The 22397-nt window shown below is 43.0% G+C and overlaps 1 protein-coding gene across 16 annotated transcripts in view; it reads left to right on the top strand.

Annotated features, from left to right (window-relative positions):
- Positions 1-22397, top strand: part of pde4dip (phosphodiesterase 4D interacting protein) — a 425654-nt gene that overhangs the window by 242140 nt on the left and 161117 nt on the right. For 13 of the 16 annotated variants that reach the window (XM_078218362.1, XM_078218364.1, XM_078218366.1 and 10 more), the window contains exon 1: positions 17195-19768. In XM_078218362.1, the coding sequence (XP_078074488.1) occupies positions 18596-19768 (1173 nt within the window). In that variant the 5' untranslated portion in view covers positions 17195-18595. Of the gene's footprint in view, positions 1-10593; positions 10648-17194; positions 19769-22397 lie in introns of those variants that run through there. The other 3 variants (XM_078218377.1, XM_078218378.1, XM_078218363.1) reach the window with 2 other exon arrangements.

A 22397-nucleotide genomic window follows, 5' to 3' on the forward strand; every position in this document is an offset into this window, starting at 1 on the left:
TGCAACAGCCATTGTAGTAGAAGGCAGAAACAGCATCCCAAGAACAGTAGAAAAGTAGGGGATAGTGGAACGTCAAAGAATCACGGGTACTAGAGATAAGAGTACAAGGAAAACTAATGTGGCTAAAGGTTGGTGGCAAATCCCTAGGACCTGAAGATCTGCATCCAAGAGCTTAAAGAAAGTGACTGCAGAAGTAGTGGATGGATTGGTTGTAATCTTCCAAAATTCCCGAGATTCTGAAAAGGTCTCTGAATTGGAAACCCACTAATACAATACCACTATTTAAGAAAGGAGGGATTCAGAAATCAGGAAACTGTAGACCAGTTAATTTAATATCTGTCATTTGATGAATGCTAGAAACCATTATTATAGAGTTAGTTGCAGGACATTTAGAAAATCATAACACAATCAGGCAGAGTCAACATGGTTTTTGTGAAAGGGAAATCATTTTTGCCAAATTTATTAGAGACCTTTGAGGATGTACCAAGCTGGAATGATACCAGTGGTGGAAACCAGTAGATGTCATGTATTTGGATGTCTAAAGGGCATTCGATTAGATGCCACATAAAAGGTCACTGCACAAGATAAGGGTCTATGGTATTGGAGGAATTAGCTTGAATAGAGGAATGGCTGTGGGAAGTCCTGTGGTGTAATAGATAGTGTCCCTGCCTCTAAGCCAAAAACTCTGAGTTCAAGTCCCACTCCAGGACTTGATGGCCAAGGAAGGTGCAATCATAATGTGGCCAAAAAGGTTGAGTACCAACTTACAAATCCTTCCATCATATATTAATGATAGGTGGTAAAAGTGATATTCCTGATCAGCCATGTGATGGAAAGAACTTGGAGCCACTACCATCACTAATCATAGCTCCAGCCTGCAACATGCAGGTAAAGGTGAATGTTGCCACAGCAACTCAGACTCCTTGGCAAATAGGTTGCCTCAGTTGTCTGGACAGCTGGTGTGGATCAGAGTGGTGCCAACTGAACAGAGCTTGATCCTCCTTCCAGCTGGGATAGATTTGGAACCAGCCACTTTGCTCTACCCGTGGTGGAGATTGTGACGCCATGGGTCAGACCTATCTTTGGGCTGACAACTCAGGAAGCAGAAGAGGACTAGCTAACTAAACACCAGGAACCAAGTACAGTCCAGTGGAACCCTAGGAGAGAAACCCTATTTGACAACCTTCACGTACCTTTGTGCTCCAATCTAGTATCGATTCTTCTGGCCTTTTCCTGGATGTTCATCTTCCAGGTAGATTTGCTGGATGTTGGAGTGGGACAGGAGTATCCCAGGTTACCAAAGAGGCCAATCAGTCTGTAATATACTTCTGTAGAAAGTTGCTACCTTGAGAATTTAATTGTATGCTCTAACCGAAGGAGTGTCTAGCCATCAAATAGGCAACAGAGACAATAAAGTATTATCTAATAAGCAGAATCTTCCTGGTTGGTAATGGACCATTCCCACACCTAAGTGATTGTGGGCAAGGAAAAGGAAAAATGCCTGGGCGACACATTGATTTTTTAAATCTCCAACCATATGGCTTTACAGTTGATCATAGAGCCAGGTTGACACAGAATTTGGATCCACTCTCTTGAATATCGTATCTTACGCCAGAAATCACTCAAACCACTGGCTCTTTATAGTTGGAGATGGGTGATTTGTGAATTGTGGGGGGGGGGATAGATGTGTCGCAGTGAGTGATTTGTAAGCCATAGGATGTTAAAAGATCTATGAAATAGGGATACAGTTTTAAGAAGTTATACGAAAGTTATTACAGCAATTAAGAAATCATTAACTTTAATTACCTTTAATCAGAAATAATTCTCAGACTGTAAGATGAAAAGACAGGAAAATGGTTTAGTTTGGAGAGGAAGAAACTGAGAGGGATAAGTGGTAAGGGAAAATTATATTAAGTGCTATCTTGTTCACTGCTGCAAATCGCCCTGTGGATGAATAATCCTGTTTAAAAATCTGGTTTGTGTGTCTAATTGACGATAGCTTTTTTTTGTGCTGTAATGACTCTATCGGGTTCATCGAGTCCAAGGCAGCTGTCTTTGGAGCAATCTAGTTAGTCCCATTTCCCCACTATCCCTGTAGCCCTATAAGTTTATTTCTCTGAAGTGCCTATTTAATTTCCTTTTGAAATTAATGAGTGTCTCTGCTTCTATCATTCTGATTGGCAATGAGTTCCTGATCATTCCCTCATCCCTGAAACCATTCTGCTAATTCCCCTCTACATCTTCTCATGGACCCTCACGTCCTTCCTATGGACCCTCACCTCCTTCCTATGGACTCTCACATCCTTCTTAAAGAGTGTGCAATGCTCTAGTTGTAGTCCAACCAGAGCATTTGTACTCAAGACTTGTACTTATGAAGCTCAAGATCCCATACGCTTTGCTAGCTATTCCCCCAATATACCCAAAGATCTATGCACAAGTCTCTCCAGATCTCCTCTATCTATGCCATAAAGTCTATATTTCTTCTCCCTATCCCTTCTGCCAAAATGCATCACCATACACTTCTCTATATTGAATTCTATCAATCACATGTCTGCCCATTCTGCTACTGTATATGTATCTTGTTGCAGTCACTTGTTAACATCGTCATTAGAAACTGGGCCTGCAGCAGCTTGGTATAGATAACTGATGTACATCTTGACTTTGTGTAAGAATGTAAAATGGGCAGCGGAGAGTCGGTAGCTCTTTTTTATATTTTCCTGACCTTTTTTGTCATTGAAGTGACTCGCACAAAGTCAGAAACTACTGTACTTGCTTTGATGAACAGAATATGCTAATCTCCAAGCTTTAGTTCTTGATTCGCATTCCCATTATGCGGAGCTCTATGAATGGAGGCACTAATTTATCGAGTAAATAATCTGATGATTTATATGTTTCGGACAGAGTTGAGGAGGAACTTCTCTCAGAGGGTAGTGAATCTCTGGAATTCTCTGCCCATTGAAGCAGTGGAGGCTATCTCGTTAGATATGTTTAAGTCACAGGTAGATAGATTTCTGATCAATAAGGGAATTAAGGGTTATGGGGAGCGGGCGGGTAAGTGGAACTAAACCACTATCAGATCAGCCATGATCTTATTGAATGGCGGGGCAGGCTCGAGGGGCTAGATGGCCTACACCTGCTCCTATTTCTTATGTTCCCAAGTCTATGACACATTGGTCAATAAATCTGTCCTTAAACTTGTGACCAGAAATGCCAGTTAATAATATCACACAACATGTTATTCAGCACCTTTGTTGTTGAATGTTTATTATGTTTTGCGGTAACAATCAAAAAATTAAGTGCATGATACCTTTTACTGTGTCTCATTGCTTAGTTTTCATTTTGCTCTGTTTCTTATTACTTTAAGAAGTCTCACAACACCAGGTTAAAGTCCAACAGGTTTATTTGGTAGCACAAGCCACTAGCTTTCGGAGCACTGCTCCTTCATCAGGTGAGTGGGATTTCAGTTCACAAACAGGGCGTATAAAGACACAAACTCAATTTACAAAATAATGGTTGGAATGCGAGTCTTTACAGGTAATCAAGTCTTAAAGGTACAGACAATGTGAATGGAGAGAGGGTTAAGCACAGGTTAAAGAGATGTGTATTGTCTGCAGCCAGGACAGTTAGCGAGATTTTACAAGCCCAGGCAAGTCGTGGGGGTTACAGATAGTGTGACATGAACCCAAGATCCCGGTTGAGGCCATCCTCATGTGTGCGGAACTTAGCTATCAGTCTCTGCTCAGCGACTCTGCGTTGTCGTGTGTCGTGAACATCTCATGTGAGAACACCATCCACCAGGTACACGGTACATACACTTGCAACTCGGCCAACGTTGTCTACCTGATACGCTACAGGAAAGGATGGCCCAAGGCATGGTACATTGAGGGGACCATGCAGACGCTACGACAACAAATGAATGAACACCGCTCGACAATCACCAGGCAAGAGTGTTCTCTTCCTGTTGGGGAACACTTCAGCGGTCAGGGGCATTCGGCCTCTGATCTCTAAGCGTTCTCCAAGGCGGACTTCACGACACACGACAACGCAGAGTCACTGAGCAGAGACTGATAGCCAAGTTCTGCACACATGAGCACGGCCTCAACCGGGATCGTGGGTTCCTGTCACACTATCTGTAACCCCCACGACTTGCCTGGGCTTGCAAAACCTCACTAACTGTCCTGGCTGGAGACAATACACATCTCTTTAACCTGTGCTTAATGCTCTCTCCACTCACATTGTCTGTATCTTTAAGACTTGATTACCTGTAAAGACTCGCATTCCAACCATTATTTTGTAAATTGAGTTTGTGTCTTTATATGCCCTGTTTGTGAACTGAAATCCCACTCACCTGATGAAGGAGCAGCGCTCCGAAAGTTAATGGGGTTTGCTACAAAATAAACCTGTTGGACTTTAACCTGGTGTTGTGAGACTTCTTACTGTGTTTACCCCAGTTCAACGCCAGCATCTCCACATCATGACTCTCATTATTTTGCCAGTTCCATATAGAATAGGGCACAACATTAGTTCCTGTTACAAACTTTCTCCAAGATTGGCCACTCTCGGGTGAAATAAAACACTCTCTCCCCCACAGACAAGTAACATGGTTCTGCTTGATGTTCTGTATGGTAATAGGCTGAAAACTTATGGAACTCTTATGCAAGGGTTTAAGTGCAGGGGAAGTGCTGCAATCTGATACCTTTTCTTGCTGACAATCAGAAGATGACACCATAACAACCTCCATGTATCTTGTTCACCTTTTGTTTTATCATCATTATTATTTTGTGAAAATCTCCGTAAGCTTGCTGGAGACCAATGCAGAAAACATCAAAATGTATAGATGCATGGAATTGGTTCTGTATATTTAACACTGTAGCACAAAAGGCCAGCTAATCCAACAGCAACTCTCAAAGAATGTAGAATACTTACGGCACAGACCATTCAGCCCATCTTGACTGTGCCAGCTGCAAAAGAGCTATTCAGCCTAATCCCACTTTCCAGTTCTTGGTCCACAACCCTGCAGGTTACGGCACAACAAGTGCATATCTAAGTATTTTAACTTAAATACCTTGAGGATTTCTGTCTCTACCATCCTTTCAGGCAATGAGTTCCAGATCCCCACCACCCTCTGAGGGAAAAACATTCTCCTCAACAGCCCACCAATCGTTCTGCTAATTATTTTAAATCTCTGTCCCCTGGCTATTGACCGCTCTACTAATGGAAATAGGCTCTTTCTATCTAGGCCTGACAGATTTTTGGGGATACATCTCAATTGAATCTTCCATTAGCCTCTCCCATCCCGAATAAAACAATCCCAGCCTATCCTCATAGCTAAAATTCGCCATTCCTTTGATACCTTTTCTTGCTGATGATCAGAAGATGACACCATAACAACCTCCATGTATCTTTGCTCACCTTTTGTTTCATCATTACTATTATTTTGTGAAAATCTCCATAAGCTTGCTGGAGACCAATGCAGAAAACATCTGCAAAATGTATAGATACATGGAACTGGTTCTGTATATTTAACACTGCAACACAAAAGGCCAGCTAATCCAACATCGTCATAAATCTCCAGTGCACCATATCTAATACAAACACATCCTATTATCATGTGATGACCAGAACTGTATCTAGTTATGACCAAACTAAAGCTTCATGAAGTTTTAGCATAACCTCCTTGCTATGCCTTGGCTACCAAAGGAAAGTATCCTGCATGCCTTCTTAACCACCTTATTTACTTATCCTATATGTCATGTAAATAAATATTTATCCTTTCTTTTGATTTAAACTTACCACAAAGCCTGTTGATGTCTGTTATCTTAAGTAACAGCACTCAAAAGGTTTAGAAAACTCCTCAAAATGTATCTTGTTGCAGTCAGTTGCAAGATGATGGGAAAGATTATCCCACCACCTATCCCAGTCTGTAACAGATTGGTAGCTCATCCAGAACTAAAACTAGCAAATATTACAAGTTGTAGAAGGTTAATGACCATGACTTTAAGGAATTCCTGCGAATGACTGATTATGAATGAATGCTATTGTGTTTACCTTTCATTTTATTCTCTGTGAGGTAACAAAACAAAAAATGAAATACAAAGGAATCTCCCTTTTCTTTCGGGGAGATGTGATGGTCACGTCATGTGCGTAAAGATAATAGGGTAGTGGGCTCAGCAACATGGAATAACGAACACTGTAGACTCTTAAAGTGATTTCCAGAAAGTCAGGTGAGGTTTCTGGACAAACGAAGAGACAAAATGACTAGGAAGCTACGTAAAATTAAAACAAGTTTTCCAGGTGCAAGTTGCCTGCCCTTCACCATTTCAATGGAAGAGATTTAAAAGACAATGGCCATCAGACCTGTCGGCACTGAAGATGGAATGTCAAATAGAGCTTTCAGTGAGCTAATAAAACTGGTATGTTGATAGGATAGCAATCATTCCCTGGACCTTGCCCCCACCCCTGATTCCCCCCATTGCGTATTAATCACCTTGGCCCCAGTCCTCTCTGTGTACAATAGGGTACATCAAAACTGCATCATATGACCAATACTAGTAAGAGGGGGACATTAACACTTTACTACGCCAAAATGGAAACCAGCAAAGCAGTCTGGCACCAGCAGCACAAAGGGAACACAGGCAACAAATAATAAAAGAAACCTGCCTTTAAAATTCAGTAATCTCAGGCAGTGAAAAGGGCCAATTCGTTTTCACCTGCAAGAATATTTTTTTTTCTCTGTCGAAATATGGCCACAATTTTGAATGAAAGCCCAGAAACTTCAACCTCCAACCTCCATTTGTCTTAAAGGACAAAGTGTGAATCATTCAGGCCTGCAATCTTTTTCATCTTAAAGGACTGTTTAAAAAAAACACATGACTTGTTTGTTGTTACTCTGTTAGTAATCTAAGTGCATGTCTCATTTCTGGAGTCATCTTTTCTTGTGTTTATCATAGAATCCCTACAATGCAGGAGGAGGCCATTTGGCCCATTGAGCCCGCACCGACAACAATCCCACAAAGGCCCTATCCCCGTAATCCCATGTATTTACCCTGCTAGTCTCCCTGAGACTAGGGTCAATTTAGCATGGCGAATCAACCTAACCCATACATCTTCAGAGTGTGGGAAGAAACCAGAGCACCTGGAGGAAACCCACGCAGACAATGGGAGAAGGTGCAAACTCCGCACAGACAATCACCCGAGGCCGGAATTGAACCTGGGTCCCTGGCACTGTGAAGCAGCAGTGCTAACTACTTTGCCACCATGCTGCCCCTATATGCATGTCTATGCATATGAGGGAGTGGATGTTTGTTATATTTATTTTTCTGGTGTTGTGCAAATAAACATTTATCCTTTCTTTTGATTTAAATTTACCAGAAAGGTTGTTCATGTCTATTCGTTCATGTCACAACACTCACACGTTTTAAAACGCTCTTTCATAAAATAGGTTTTGACACAGTCAGCCAAGAGGTGAAGAAAGTGGGGAAAAGTCATTTCATCACCTCTCTCTCTCTCTGTCCCTAAAACCTGCTACCCTCATGTGTTTTGTCTATCAGACACTCCAAGGTCCCTCTGTTTCTCTACACTTCTCAGTATCCTACCACTTATTCATTATTTTCCTTGTGAAAAGTATTACCTCACACTTCTCTGGGTCGAATATCATTTGCCACTTTTCTGCCTATCTGTTCAGTCCATTAAACCTTTCCTACAGTCTATAGCTTTCTTCTCACTATCAACCATGAACCAATTTTTGTATAATTTGAAAACTACTTAATAATTCCCTATGTTTAAGTTTAAATCATTGAAATGTAACTCAAAAGCAAGGGATTCTATAGTGAACTCTGCAGGATCCCACTGGAAGCCTTCCAGTCACAAAAACAACCATTTTTATAGTTTTGTTCCTGCTACTGGGCCAATTTTGGGTCCAACTTTTTGCTTGTCTTTCAATTCATGGGTTCTTTTTTTTTCGGACCAGTCTGTCACCTGGGACTTTGTCAAAAGCCTTAAACTCCACATAGACTATGCAGTCCCTCATTGATCTACTTGTTACCTCCGCAAAACATTCAATCAAGTTAGTCAGACAAAACTTTCCCTTTCATAGAATCCCTACAGTGCAGAAGGAGGCCATTCGGCCCGTCAAGTTTGCACCGAATGCAGTCCCACCCAGACCCGGTTCCCGTAACCCTTCGTATTTAGCCTACTAATCCCCGACACTAGGTTTTTTAGTTTAGCATAGCCAATCAACCTAACCCACACATCTGGACCTTAGCAGGTCCATGCTAACTCTCCTTCATTAATTTGTGCCTCTATGATATATATATATATATATTATATACTGTCCCTCAAATGTTTCCACTAAGTTGTCTACTGAGGTTAAGCTGACTGATTTGTAATCACTTTGTCCATCCATTCCTTCCTTTTTAAACAATAGTACAACATTAGCATTCCTCCAGCAACACGGCTGTGGCCAAATAGGATTGGAAAATGGTCAGACCCTCAGCTATTTCCAGCCTTGCTTCTGTTCGCAGTTTGTGATGCATTTCATTTGATCCTGCTCAGTTATCTACTCTCAAAGATGTTCAATCCCTTTTACTATCCAATATTTCACACTCCTCCTTAATTACAGTGTCTGTATCTTTAACTGCAAGGTAGTCATCAAGAATCATGCCTCCACACACAATGTAGTTTTTTGGTCTCTTATCATTTTTCTTTCCTTATTCTCTTATTTTTTATGTGATTTATAAATCATATTTGGGATTTCCTTGATTTTTACTTGCTCATGTTTTTATGCCCTTTCTTTACTCTCCTAACTTCCTTTCAATTTTATCCTTGCATTTTCTATACTTCCCAAGACTTTCTGCATTATTGGCTAGGGGTCATAGAGTCATAGAGGTTTACATCATGGAATCAGGCCCTTCAGCCCAACTTGTCCATGCCACCCTTTTTTTTAAAAACCCCTAAGCTAATCCCAATTGCCCGCATTTGGCCCATATCCCTCTAAACCCATCGTACCCATGTAACTATCTAAATGCTTTTTAAAAGATAAAATTGTACCCGCTTCTACTACTACCTCTGGCAGCTTGTTCCAGACACTCACCACCCTCTGTGTGAAAGAATTGCCACTCTGGACACATTTGTATCTCTCCCCTCTCACCTTAAACCTATGCCCTGTAGTTTTAGACTCCCCTACCTTTGGGAAAAGATATTGACTATCTACCTTGTCTATGCCCCTCATTATTTTATAGACCTCTATAAAGTCACCCCTCAGCCTCCTATGCTCCAGAGAAAAAAGTCCCAGTCTATTCAGCCTCTCCTTATAACTCAATCCATCAAGTCCCGGTAGCATCCTAGTAAATCTTTTCTGCACTCTTTCTAGTTTAATAATATCCTTTCTATAATAGGGTGACCAGAACTGCACACAGTATTCCAAGTGTGGCCTTACCAATGTCTTGTACAACTTCAACAAGACGTCCCAACTTCTGTGTTCAATGTTCTGACCAATGAAACCAAGCATGCTGAATGCCTTCTTCACCACTCTGTCCACCTGTGACTCCACTTTCAAGGAGCTATGAATGTATACCCCTAGATCTCTTTGTTCTGTAACTCTCCCCAATGCCCTACCATTAACTCAGTAAGTCCTGCCCTGGTTCAACCTACAAAAATGCATCACCTCCATTTATCTAAATTAAACTCCATCTGCCATTCGTCAGCCCACTGGTCCAATTGATCAAGATCCCTCTGCAATTGGAGATAACCTTCCTCACTGTCCACCATGCCACCAATCTTGGTGTCATCTGCAACAAGCGGCCTAGAATGGAGCGGTTCTAGAGCGGTGTAGAACAAAGGGTCACAGTCTCAGGATACAAGTAGGCTATTTAGAACTGAGATGAGGAGATACCTCTTCACTCTGAGTGGTGAACCTGGGGAATCCTTCACCACAGAAGGCCAAGTGAATAAGTATATTTAAGAAGGAAATAGATAAAAATTTCTAGACTCTAAACATGGCAAGGATTATGGGGAGAGTGCAGGACTATGGCATTGAGATAGAGGATCAGCCATGATCATATTGAATGGCCGAGCAGATTCAAATGGCGGAATGATCTATGTATTGAGCTCTGGGCCAGAATTCTCCGGCCATTCATGCCCCATTGCCGCATGCTCGTGAGGATGGAGAATTTGGCGATCAGTCAAATCTCTCTTCACTGCAGCGAGCCAGAAAATCCCACTGGTGTGAATGGCCGGCCTGATAAAAGCTGCTCTTTTATGCCTTAGCCTAACTCTCTATTTTGGCATCCGGAAGGAGCGTGAGGTGAGTTGGGGCGGTCTCATTTGGGAGTCCCACATCTTTTTTCTTTCTGGGAACATATGTGTTGCGACTAATTGAATATGGATGTTTTAATTTGAAATGTACTGTTTTTATTTGAGAATGCCATTGACAGGGAGAACAAAGAATGAGGTTGCCCGTTGCAATGTTAAAGCATGTCGACTGTACTCCGAGGCCAAGTGCAAAATGGGCAATTTCTGAGGGATTACCCGCATTGCTGAATAAAGGAATGCCCTGCCCCACAGTAACCAATCTGTTTTTTTCTGTTTTGCTAGGATTTGCAAGATGAACTGGGAAGGGAGAAGTTGCGGACGCAGCAGGAAATGCAGGTAGGTGTAAATTTCTTTATATCAACTATTCCATATCGATAAGGCTGTGCGCCTTGATTTTATTCCACTTTACTAGCTTCACTGAATTCACACCTCCACTGGAGCTCGCATTGGTGGTGCCAGATTTAATATTATGTCTGAGCACTGTAACTTTACACTATTTAATCTTCCTTGTTCTTAACTACTGAGTTCATTCAGGTGACTTCTGAAAATGTTGTAAACTGATTCTGACATCACTTACAGCACAACTAAATCTGTTGTGTTATTGAATGCAGCAAAACAGCTTTGTTTGCATCACATTCAAGATTACCTGAACTTGAGTCACTGTCATCTCATCAAAACAATCCTTACATGCATACAACACATTGTTTAATTTTTTGACTGCAGTTCCAAACAAAAATTCTTTCTTAATCAATTTGTCCAGAGTGGCAAATTAAAGAGATTCACTCTATTCATGAATAAACTGTAAAATTTTGGCTCAGCGGTAGTGCTCTTGTCTCTGTTAGGAAGTTATGAATTCACACTTCTATTTCAGGGACTGAGCACATAATCTAGACTGAGGAAATGATAGATGCTGTATTTCAGATGAGACCTTAAACCATGGAAGTGTCAGCTTGTTCAGAATATAAAAAGGTCACGTGACACCATTTTGAAGAAGAGTTGGGAATTGTCCAGGCGTTCTGACCAACATTTATTCCTCAGCCAAGACCAGGAAATCAGATTTACTAGTTATATCTCATGCACTAGCACATGTTTACCTGTATAACAACAATGAGTAACTTTAGAATAATTCATCCTTGTCTGGGACATCCTGGACATACACGTTTGTTCGTATAAATTTTCTATATGAAAATAATAATTAAATGTAGTGTTAAATGTATTTAATTCACGCAATGATATATGTGAGGACTGTTAGAATATTAATTTGAACATCCTACTACTTAAATGCCTCTCGATAATAACAAATGAAAAAATAACCAGATCATGTTTGGTGGCGTTGGTTCTGGGATGAATGTTGGACAGAATTCTTGAGAGAACATCCTGTTCTTCCTTGGTTTAATATCTCACCTGTTAACAGGCAACCTTGACATTGCAGCAATTCCTCAATACCACTCTGAAGTATAAGCCTAAATTATGTGAGTTAAGAATTGCTGCCATTAAGTCAAGCCAACACACAGGCATATATGATAAAACTGTGCATGTGGTTCCTGTTTGCTTCCACAAGTTATGACCAGTGTATCATATTGGGACTTTATGTTTTACTTAGTAAGACAACAGTTTACTAATTATAAGCTTAAAAAGGGAGTCTATTTTCATCTTGCAAGAATACTTGCACTTTATCTCAATTAATGGATCCAATATTAAACAAATGTCTGAGGACGATACACATCGTAATGTGTGGAGTATGTGGTGATTATGTTGGAAACTTCAATGGTCATGTTGCTCCTGTGTGGAATTTGATCATGTGCATGACCAATGTCAACAACAGTTCCGTGAAGGGCAATTCACTGTAAGAGACAACCATTATTGTACCACTCAAATTTCTTGGCAAGGTATTAAGAATGTTAATGTAGACAGGTTTTATCTCATTGCATTGGTCCAACATTTTAAGTTATGTGCCTGAAGCCATCATAATTCCAACTGATCCTTCTGTTCCTCCGGTTGAGACCAGTGAGTTCAGCAGAGAAAAGAAAATCAGACCTAAAATTTCTTGGGTTTGTCTTAAAATTGTAATGTTTCAAAAATTAGATGTATTTATGATTTGATTTGCATTGCTGGTTTGACCATACAATGCCACAGTCTGCTACTCCAAACACTGGCTGGACTTTCTCCTTTTTGAGATAGAATTCCAGCAGAGTAAGACTGCTGCCTCACAGCACCAGTGACCCGGGTTCGATTCCCAGCTTGGGTCACTGTTTGTGCGGAGTCTGCACGGTCTCCCTGTGTCTGTGTGGATTTCCTCCGGGTGCTCCGGTTTCCTCCCACAGTCCAAAAGATGTGCTGGTTAGATGCATTGGCCATGCTAAATTCTTCCTCAGTGTACCCGAACAGGCGCCAGAGTGTGGCGACTAGGAGATTTTCACAGTAACTTCATTGCAGTGCTAATGTAAGCCTACTTGTGACACTAATAAATAAACTTTAAACTTTTACATGTCTCGCTAAAACTCAATCAAGATCCATTTTCCTGGCTTGGGGCTCATAAAAATAAAATGCACATCAGGCTGCTAGTAGAAGCCTGATGCCAATACGGACCCTCCAGTGAAAACAGAATATTAGTGGTACCGCAGCAGGGATGTCACTGAAGTAACAGAAAAGCCAGCGAGAGATCTTTCAAGGAGCAGAAATACCCTGAAGAAGTATTGCACCACAATGGCCTCAGCTAAGACCGTGGCTTCCAGCAGCTAAATACAGAGAGATTAGAAAACCACTACCTCGTACAAGCATAGTATTGAAGTAGACATGAAACAAAGTTCCTGTCTTCGAGTAGTTCAGGTAGATATATTTTTAAAATGCCATGGCAATATTTGCAGTAAAGCAGGAAAATTATCCTGTGCATTGTTCCTTATCAAAGCTTTGTGCAAAAATACAGGTCGGAATTTATCAATTTTTTTTTGTCCAAGTGTCAACTTGGGTGAGAAAAGTGTAGGGTAACCCGCCGGTTGCACTGCCGGCTTTTCATGCCATATTTTAGACACTGTCAAAAAAAATCGAAGGGGTGGGTCCCGCGATATCACTCTGCCACCTGCCCCATCGCAACTTTGGCTTTTAAAAGATCTAGTGCCCTTTGGAAAGAGAGCAGAAAATCCCCACCACAGTCTGAAATTCTTTTCCAAATCTGCCACTTTTAGTATGATGTAGCTGTCTATTTACTTAATAGTCTTTCCCTTAACATTTACCACAGGCCCTGATCTTAACTGAGGCCTTCAGTGGGAGATGCAGTTTGATCATCATGATCCTCAGCGTCTGGAACATCCCATGCTGGCTCTCCTATTCAGCAGGAACATCATAAGCTACTGCCAATATTCTGTTTGCTTATCGGACTTTCGTGGCAGTAGGTGTATGGCCATGAGCTCACCATGTCATTTATTTCTGTTCTTTGTGAGGGCTTTCTGAGTGCAAAATGAGTGCTGCATTTCCACATTTAATAACAGAATGAACCACAGTGCACAAGGACCATGTGTAGCATTTGGCAATTTTTGAGGTATAAGGGAAGAGTCGAATTGGTCTAGTGCCTTTTTTTCATAGAACCATAGAAAGGTTATGGTGCAGAAAGGGGCCATTCAGTTCATCGTCTCAAAAAAGAGGCGGGACGGCACAGTAGTTAGTACTGCCGCCTCAAAATGCCAGAGACCCAGGTTCAATTCCGGCCTTGGGTGACTGTGTGGAGTTTGCATGTTCTCCCCGTGTCTGTATGGGTTTCCTCTGGGTGTTCCGGTTTCCTCCCATGGTTCAAAGATGTGCAGGTTAGGTAGATTGGCCATTGTAAATGCGCGGGGTTATGGGGATAGGGTGGGGTTCGGCCTGGTTGAGATGCTCTTTTGGAGAGTCAGTGGGCTGACTCTCTGGGAATTTTATTTTAAAAAAGGAAAAACTGGCCGCTCATTTTAATCCCACTTTCCAAAAATCTTTGCAGCCTCTGTGTCCTCCTCTTAGCTTGCGTTCTCACATAGCTTTGTATCATCAGCAAACTTGCATTCATTACTCTCCATCTCTTTGTCTAAGTCATTAAGATAGATTGTAAATAGTTGAGGCCCGAGAACTGATGCTTGCCGCACTCGAGTCATAGCATGTCAACTGGGAAATACCCTGTTCATCCCAATCTTTAGCTTCCTGTCCCTTAACCAATCGTCTATAATTACCTCAACTCCATGAACCCTAGTCGTGTGTATTCAAGTTTTGTATGGTACCTTATCCAAGTGTACTACTTCTGCTGGTTCCCTGACACCTACCCTACTGGTTACATCCTCAAAAATTACTAATAAATTTGTCAAACAACACGGGCTGTATGGTAGCACAGTGGTTAGCACTGCTGCTTCACAGCTCCAGGGACCTGAGTTCGATTCCCGGCTTGGGTCACTGTCTGTGTGGAGTTTGCACATTCTCCTCGTGTCTGCGTGGGTTTCCTCCGGGTGCTCCGGTTTCCTCCCACAGTCCAAAGATGTGCGGGTTAGGTTGATTGGCCGTGCTAAAATTGCCCCTTAGTGTCCTGAGATGTGTAGGTTAGAGGGATTAGTGGGTAAATATGTAGGGATATGGGGGTAGGGCCTGGGTGGGATTGTGGTCGGAGCAGACTCGATGGGCCAAATGGCCTCTCTCTGCACTGTATGGTATCTATGATAGCTATGAAGATTTCCTTTTCAAAACCATGTAGACTTTGATCATGCTATGAATTTCTAGGTGCAAAATAAGTTGAGATTGTTATCGGGACAATTAATTAAAAAGGGAGAAGAGAGAGATTGATTACGTTTTGAAGTGCAGTCATTCATGTCAAGAAGTTAAACACAGCAGACAAACCCAGGCAGCAAGATACTGCAAGCAGTTTATCTTTTTTTATTGATGATCATTGAGGGCATTGGAAGATTACCCATGTTAGAGTCAAAGAGTTTTACAGCACAAAAAGAGGCCTTTCAGCCCATCATGACTGTGATGGCCATCAAGCACCTATCTATTTTAATCCCATTTTACAGCACTTGGTCCATAACCTTGTATGCTGTGGCATTTCAAGTCCTCATCTAAATGCTTCTTCAACGATGAGGTGGAGATGCCTATATTGGACTGGGGTGGGCACAGTAAGAAGTCTCATAACACCAGGTTAAAGTCTAACAGGTTTATTTGGAATCACGAGCTTTCGGAACACTGCTACTTCATCAGGTGAGTGGAGGTAAGTTCACAAACATGGCATAAGTAGGCAAAGACACAATTGCAACATAATTACAGATTGGAATGCGAAGAATGGTTGGAATGCAAGTCTTTACAGGAATCAATTCTTTACAGGTACAAACAGTGTGCATGGAGCGAGGGATAATCACAGGTTAAAGGAGTGTGATTTGTCTGAAGCCAGGAAAGTTAATAGGATTTTGCAAACCCAGGCAGTATGGTGGGGGTTACAAGTAGTGTGACATGAACGCAAGATCCCGGTTGAGGCCGTCCTCATGCGTGTGGAACTTGGCTGTCAGTTTATGCTCGGCGAGTCTGTTTTTTCATGCATCTTGAAGGCCGCCTTGGAGAACGCCTACCTGAATGCCCTTGATTGCTGAAGTGCTCCCCTACCCAAAGGGAACATTCCTGCCTGGCGATTGTTGTGCGGTGTCCATTCCGCAGTTATGTCTTTGTCTACATGTGCCGTGTTTGTGAACCTACCTCCACTCACCTGATGGAGGAGCAGCGCGCCGAAAGCTCGTGATGCCAAATAAACCTGTTCCCCTGGTGTTGAGACTTCTTACAATTCCTCTACCACCCTTTCAGATAGGGAATTCCAGATTCCCTCCTACTCTCTGGCTGAAAAGGTTTTTCCTGAAATACCCTCTAAATCTCCTGATTCTTATCTTAAAACTATGCCCTCTGGTATTGACCCCCTTTGAATTGTGCCATAGGATCTGAACCTATATATTAGTTTGACATCTCAATTGAAAAACTATACATTTGAGCATACAACACTCCTTCAATATTACACTGAGCTCACAGACTAGATCATCTGCTAAATCTATGGTGCAGAGGGAGCACTAAGAGGGTATTACCATAAAATCAAACTGGCATTTATCATTTATTATCTATTAATGGCATTAAACCGTCACATTATCTAAATAAACAGTAAACTACTTCACCTCTCTACTTGGTGCAACGCCACTCATGATGGAAACATCATTATTTTTGTTTTGGTCTCACAGACAGCATCTATTGTCAGACAATTCAACTTCTTGAATACAAACATATTAATGGTTTACCAGATCAATTTAACATCTAGTGGCAGAGAAATAACTCTGATATCTCAGAGCTCTTCTTGGGGATTCTTGACTGTTTCAGCCGAGTTATGTGCTGCTATTGTCTTGCACACCGCCACTCAAGATGGCTTCTTACAGCTTCTTTGTAACTTTAATCAAAATTATGTTTTGACTTTTTAAAAATGTATTGTTGGATCACACCATCTTGACGCTGTTCTGCTCGGATTTGAACCTCTTGGGCGAAAGCAGGCTGAGACAGCGGACCTTTCATTGGAGAAGGGTGCAAAACAATAGATCCCTTGTATTTTTAAAGGGACTGTACCCTCAGACGATGGGGATTTTCCTACGACGCGCGCCAATCTCGCACAACGCCCACCTTTAAAAGGTGGTAAACGCACAAGATACCAGACGTGTTTGCAATGCCAATCAGGCTAGAAACAACACTATCGAGCCAGGTCGTCGAAACGTGCAGTGTTCTTGTTTTGCAACACTGATGAGCAGGAACAAGTTTCTGCAGGAAGTATTTATTTAGTTTTTATTAAAAAAACGAGTTCTCCTGGCGGGGAGTAGGGCTCGGCGCCGGTGCCGCAGCCTCCTGCCTTGGCAGACAGTGCCCGACGTGTGTGGGGGGGGTGGTGGGGAACCAAGCTGGACAAAGGACATGTTTCAGGCCTATCGTATCACAACCCAGACGGGTGCGGGTGAAGATAGGTGGCTTCCTCTCAGACGCTTCGGAGTCCTTATTCCTGCTCCGTGCCTGCCGGAACTGCATTTTAACCTAATATCGGTTATTGTGTTGTGAATGGCAGCGAGGTTTGTCAGTCTGCAGTGAGTTTAGGAGGCGCAGAGTGGAGCGGGTCCTCCCCCCGAATAGCGGATGGTTTGTCCCAGATCCCTGGAACACTGTCAATTCCAGGCAGCTACACTACAGTGTTGCCACATCACTGCCGGGTTAGATAGTTGCAAATAGCGGCTTTCCCCGTGTCCTGGTGACATTGTATCCAGAAAAACCCACATAACGGTACGTGATTGAATCAGTTTCTATAGGCAATCTCCTCCGGTCTGTCCCGTTACTCGTCAGGCCGCTGCTTTGTTTGAGCTTGAGTGGGCGGTATCTCCCGGTCTAATATTAAATTGCCCTCCCTCCAGCACCGAGTGGGAGCAAAGCAGACCAGAGGATGGTGAGGTGGTTCTTTCTCCGGAGCAAGTGAGGAGTTATGCTCGGAACCGTGTGCGACGTTCTCTCCGGCAAGAAGCTATCCCAGCAACGTGTGCAGACTGAAAGGGATCGGTGTTCATTCGGCGGCCCCGGGGATTTTTTTTTATAGATTGCAATGACACTTGCTGGCCCTGCCCATCGACATAGCCTCTGAATTCCAATCCTTCAGGGAATGGAGGCGGAATGAATACTGTTTCTGCAAAACGTACGAACCACCGCCCGCTTTTTGATTCACCTGTAATTGCATTTAATGAGGGTTGCGTTTAAACTGGGAACAAAGGAAATCCGGATCGCTGGCCTATGTGATGTGCCGATTTCAATTGATAATTTATTGCACGGATTTTTTTTTCTGGAAGAATTTTGCACCAAGATGTGAGTTGGTGCCGCCTTGCTAAGCCCCGAATTGGTTCGAGATAGCGCCGGAACCATCATTTATCCGAATTGGCGGCAGATAGAATCATTAACCGAAATGAATGACTGACAGCTCAACATCAGAGCGGAACCCAGCCATACTGGAAAGGAGCTTGCGTAATTTCGGTGCTTTAATTACAAGCACTGATTGTAGGTTGACTTCCTGCCGGGCCTGGTTATTTGAATCTTGGGTACAGCAAAGTTACTTATTATTGATATAAACCATTGACCTTTCCATTATTATTGAGAAGCCAAGATCAAAGCCCACATATCAGATTGACCAGGGTTGTGACATTTCTATTTGCATTTTGACATTGCTGGTTGATCTTGTGCACTTTATCATTTATTTAGTGAACAGTCAACTCCAAGCTGGAGAATGAAGGAGGTTTGTAGAATCTGTGCCCGGGAGCTATGTGGTAACCAACGACGATGGATCTTTCACACAGCTTCCAAATTGAACCTACAGGTTATCCTATCCCACATACTGGGCAAAGAGGTCTCCCGAGATGGGAAAGCAGAGTTTGCTTGTAGCAAATGTGCTTTCATGTTAGACCGTATCTACAGGTTTGACACAGTTATTGCAAGGATTGAAGCACTGTCCATTGAGCGTTTGCAGAAGCTGCTCGTAGAGAAGGATCGTATCAAGCACTGCATAGCTAGTCTATATCGTAAAAACAATGAGGAGCCAAGTACCGACAGCAAGGGAGAGGACATCGTGGCAGATGTCTCCAACCTCCCCGATGTTCAGTACCACGCGCTGCTGCAGGATGACTTTGTCTATTCCGGATTTGAATCGTGGACAGAACAGGGGGAGGAGGCCATGGAAACTCACAGCTGCCAGACTTCCGAGACCTCCAGCTACAAATCTCGGAAGTGTCGCAGCTGTTCTGCCTTGCGTGTGAATGATGCAGACTATGAGGCGGTTTGCAGAGTACCCCGCAAATTAGCAAAGACTGTTTCTGGTGATCCATCCATCAGGTGTGGAAGTAGTGTGGTGGGCAGCATAACTGCTGAGGAAGGACTCTCAATGCCGGTCATACACGAGACTGTGTCCATTACCCAGTGTGAGTCTAGGACTTCTGTCTATGCTGACTCTCTGGATAAAATGTCTCCAGCCTCTTCTGTCGAATCTCTTGGTGCTGCAGTGGAGTCCTCTGCACCTGTCAGAGAAGTGGCACAAGTAGAAAAAAGTGCCAAAGATGACAAAAGTCCTAAATCGGACATTTCTGATGGCCAAGCAACCCACCCTATGTTGCACAGCCAAAAACTGGACTTTGTACTTAGCTTAGTGAAAAATGTGGAATACAGGCCTGTTCTGAGCCCAAAAGGCAGCAAACTGCCAGTTCCACTCAGGCCCTCTCCTTTGGGCTCTCAGTCAAGTGGCAGTTTGGGCGATGGGATTTCCAAGTCACATCTACAAAACAATGGCCATGAATTAGCTGGCAGATACCTAGAACCTTCTAGGATGCACCTTAACTTTGATGATATGGCAGATCTTGAGGACCTCCTTCAGGACATGCTTGATGAATATATTCCAATTTGCACCCAGGTACTTGAAATGTGACTGTCTCTCTAGTTTGTTGTCTTGCTCTTATTCCTACAACCCAATTTTAATAGTCAAAAACAACAGAGCCATCAGCATTGTCAGAACATCTCTGTGCAACACTTGAGTGTTTTTAAGATAGTTTCTCAACCTTTTTCAGTGATCCATCACCACTGCACCTCACCTCACTTCAGTGTTGGAGAATTAGACACTAACCACTCAATTTTAACCGCTGGGCAGGAACACAACAGAGCGAGCGATGTGTTGGGGAGGAGCAGGCATGTTCAGCCAACTTTAACCAGTGGGCCTCATTAGCTTGTCACTCTCCTATTTCCCAACCAATATTGCTATGAAGTCCGTTGAAAACAGCTGTCTAGCTTTTAAAATAATAGGAACCTGGCATTGGAACCCAGGTGAACAGTCCCTGGGGCATGTCACCGGATAGCTGCAGCTTGGTTGGGGAATTTTATTTAAGGCCACAAGACCTTAAATAAAATTTTAAATGCAACTTGCTAGGCCTCCACTGACCTTAGCTGCTGTTCCCTTAAAGGGAAGTTGGGACTGCTCTACTGCTCATCCTTCAACTTTTAAAATAAAGCAGATTTGGCCCCAATAATGTAGTTAGAGGTCAATCAAGAGGACTCCACTGGTTTGAGATGGGTATCCTTGCAATGCTTAAAGTTTATTTATTAGTGTCACAAATAGGCTTACATTTTACTGCAATGAAGTTACTGTGAAAATTCCCTAGTCGCCACACTCTGGCACCTGTTCGAGTACACTGAGGGAGAATTTAGCATGGTCAATGCACCTAACCAGCATGTCTTTTGGGCTGTGGGAGGAAACCGGAACACCCAGAGTAAACCCATGCAGACATAGGGAGAACATGCAGACTCCGCACAGACAGTGACCTAAGCCAAGAATTGAACCGGGGTCCCTGGCGCTGTGAAGCAGCAGTGCTAATCACTGTGCCACCATGCCGCCCCAATTTGCTAGTCAGCGAGATCAGACGGCAAAAGAGTGAATAAAGAACCTTGCACACCCCCTACCTCCCACCCCATTTTTAACTGCCCCCTGGTTTCTGCCTGGTGAACCAGTTAAAATCAAAACCTAAGTGGCAACATCAAGTAATCCCATGTCAGATGTATCCAAACTCAATGCAGAGTAAAGTTTCCTCTGCTCTATCATAGAAATCATAGAAACCCTACAGTGCAGAAGGAGGCCATTCGGCCCATCGAGTCTGCACCGACCACAATCCCACCCAGGCCCTACCCCCACATATTTACCCGCTAATCCCACTAACCTACACATCACAGGACTCTAAGGGGCAATTTTTAACCTGGCCAATCAACCTAACCCGCACATCTTTGGACTGTGGGAGGAAACCGGAGCACCCGGAGGAAACCCACGCAGACACGAGGAGAATGTGCAAACTCCACGCAGACAGTGACCCGAGCCGGGAATCGAACCCGGGACCCTGGAGCTGTGAAGCAGCAATGCTAACCACTGTGCTACCGTGCCGCCCACTGTATGTGTACCCAAACAGTATGCCTTGGCTCCAACCTCAGAAGGTTTGCCATATAATTCTCTTGGAATGAGATTGTTAATTAGTGCCAGTTTTCCCATCGTAGGATCATACTCTGACAAGAAATGTATTTAGACTGCCCAAACTCATTTCATATACAGCATCTACAGTCAATGGACAGAGAACACTTTCACACCATTGGACTGGCCTAGATTTGGTATCCGAGGATAAGTCCAGAATCTACCAATCCCACAGTGTCCCCTTGAATAAAAATGTTTGTATTAAAGCATTTAATAGCTTTCTGCTTTGCAATTGCCCTTTCTATTCTTGCACTTGTGCATACTTCATTACAGCTGACAGGGCAGACAGAAAATCTCCTCTCTTAGCTGCCATTCAGGCAGGGTGGAGGAGAGGGCAAGTTTTTAAAAAAAGAGCTTGAGTCATCTTGGCCTTCAGATTGAGCTCCTTGCCAACCTCTAAGAATGTACCAATCAGAGTTGACTTGCCAGTCAATCATCATCCTTTTCTCATGCAACATAAATTGTTGCTGCCTTTAAGGACCTGACGTGAGCACATGGATCAGATATGAAGCTACTTCACTGTAGTGCAGATTATATTGTCCTTCAAGCTCAGCATGCAAGAATCTAATAAATTTATCCTTTTGTTATTTTCCCTTCAGACAAGACCTGTTCTTTCTACTGTTCTTCCACCAGTTGATCGTGGAATCATTAACACCATTGGTGACCTGTTGTAATGATTGACAGTAACATTGATCACTGCATTTACATCAGCACTACTGCTTCTGGGGGCAGTTAGATTTTGGTAACACCGTGGCAACAATGTTTTCATTGGGTGGGGACCCTGCCATCTCAAACCTCCCTCCAATTAAGTCCAGGCAGGAAGGCTTGCAGCAGATGCCAATTGAGACCCTTAGTTGGCAGTTAGTGCCCAATTAAGGGCCTCATCCCACCACCACCACCAGTGTTTACCAACTTGCATGGTGGCACTCACAGCGCCAGAGACTTGGGTTCAATTCCTGGCTTGGGTCACTGTCTGCAAAGTCTGCATGTTCTCCATGTCTGCGTGGGTTTCCTTCGGGTGCTGTGGTTTCTT

Source organism: Mustelus asterias, chromosome 8, assembly GCF_964213995.1.
Source record: "Mustelus asterias chromosome 8, sMusAst1.hap1.1, whole genome shotgun sequence".
In the NCBI taxonomy this organism is placed as follows: Eukaryota; Metazoa; Chordata; class Chondrichthyes; order Carcharhiniformes; family Triakidae; genus Mustelus; species Mustelus asterias.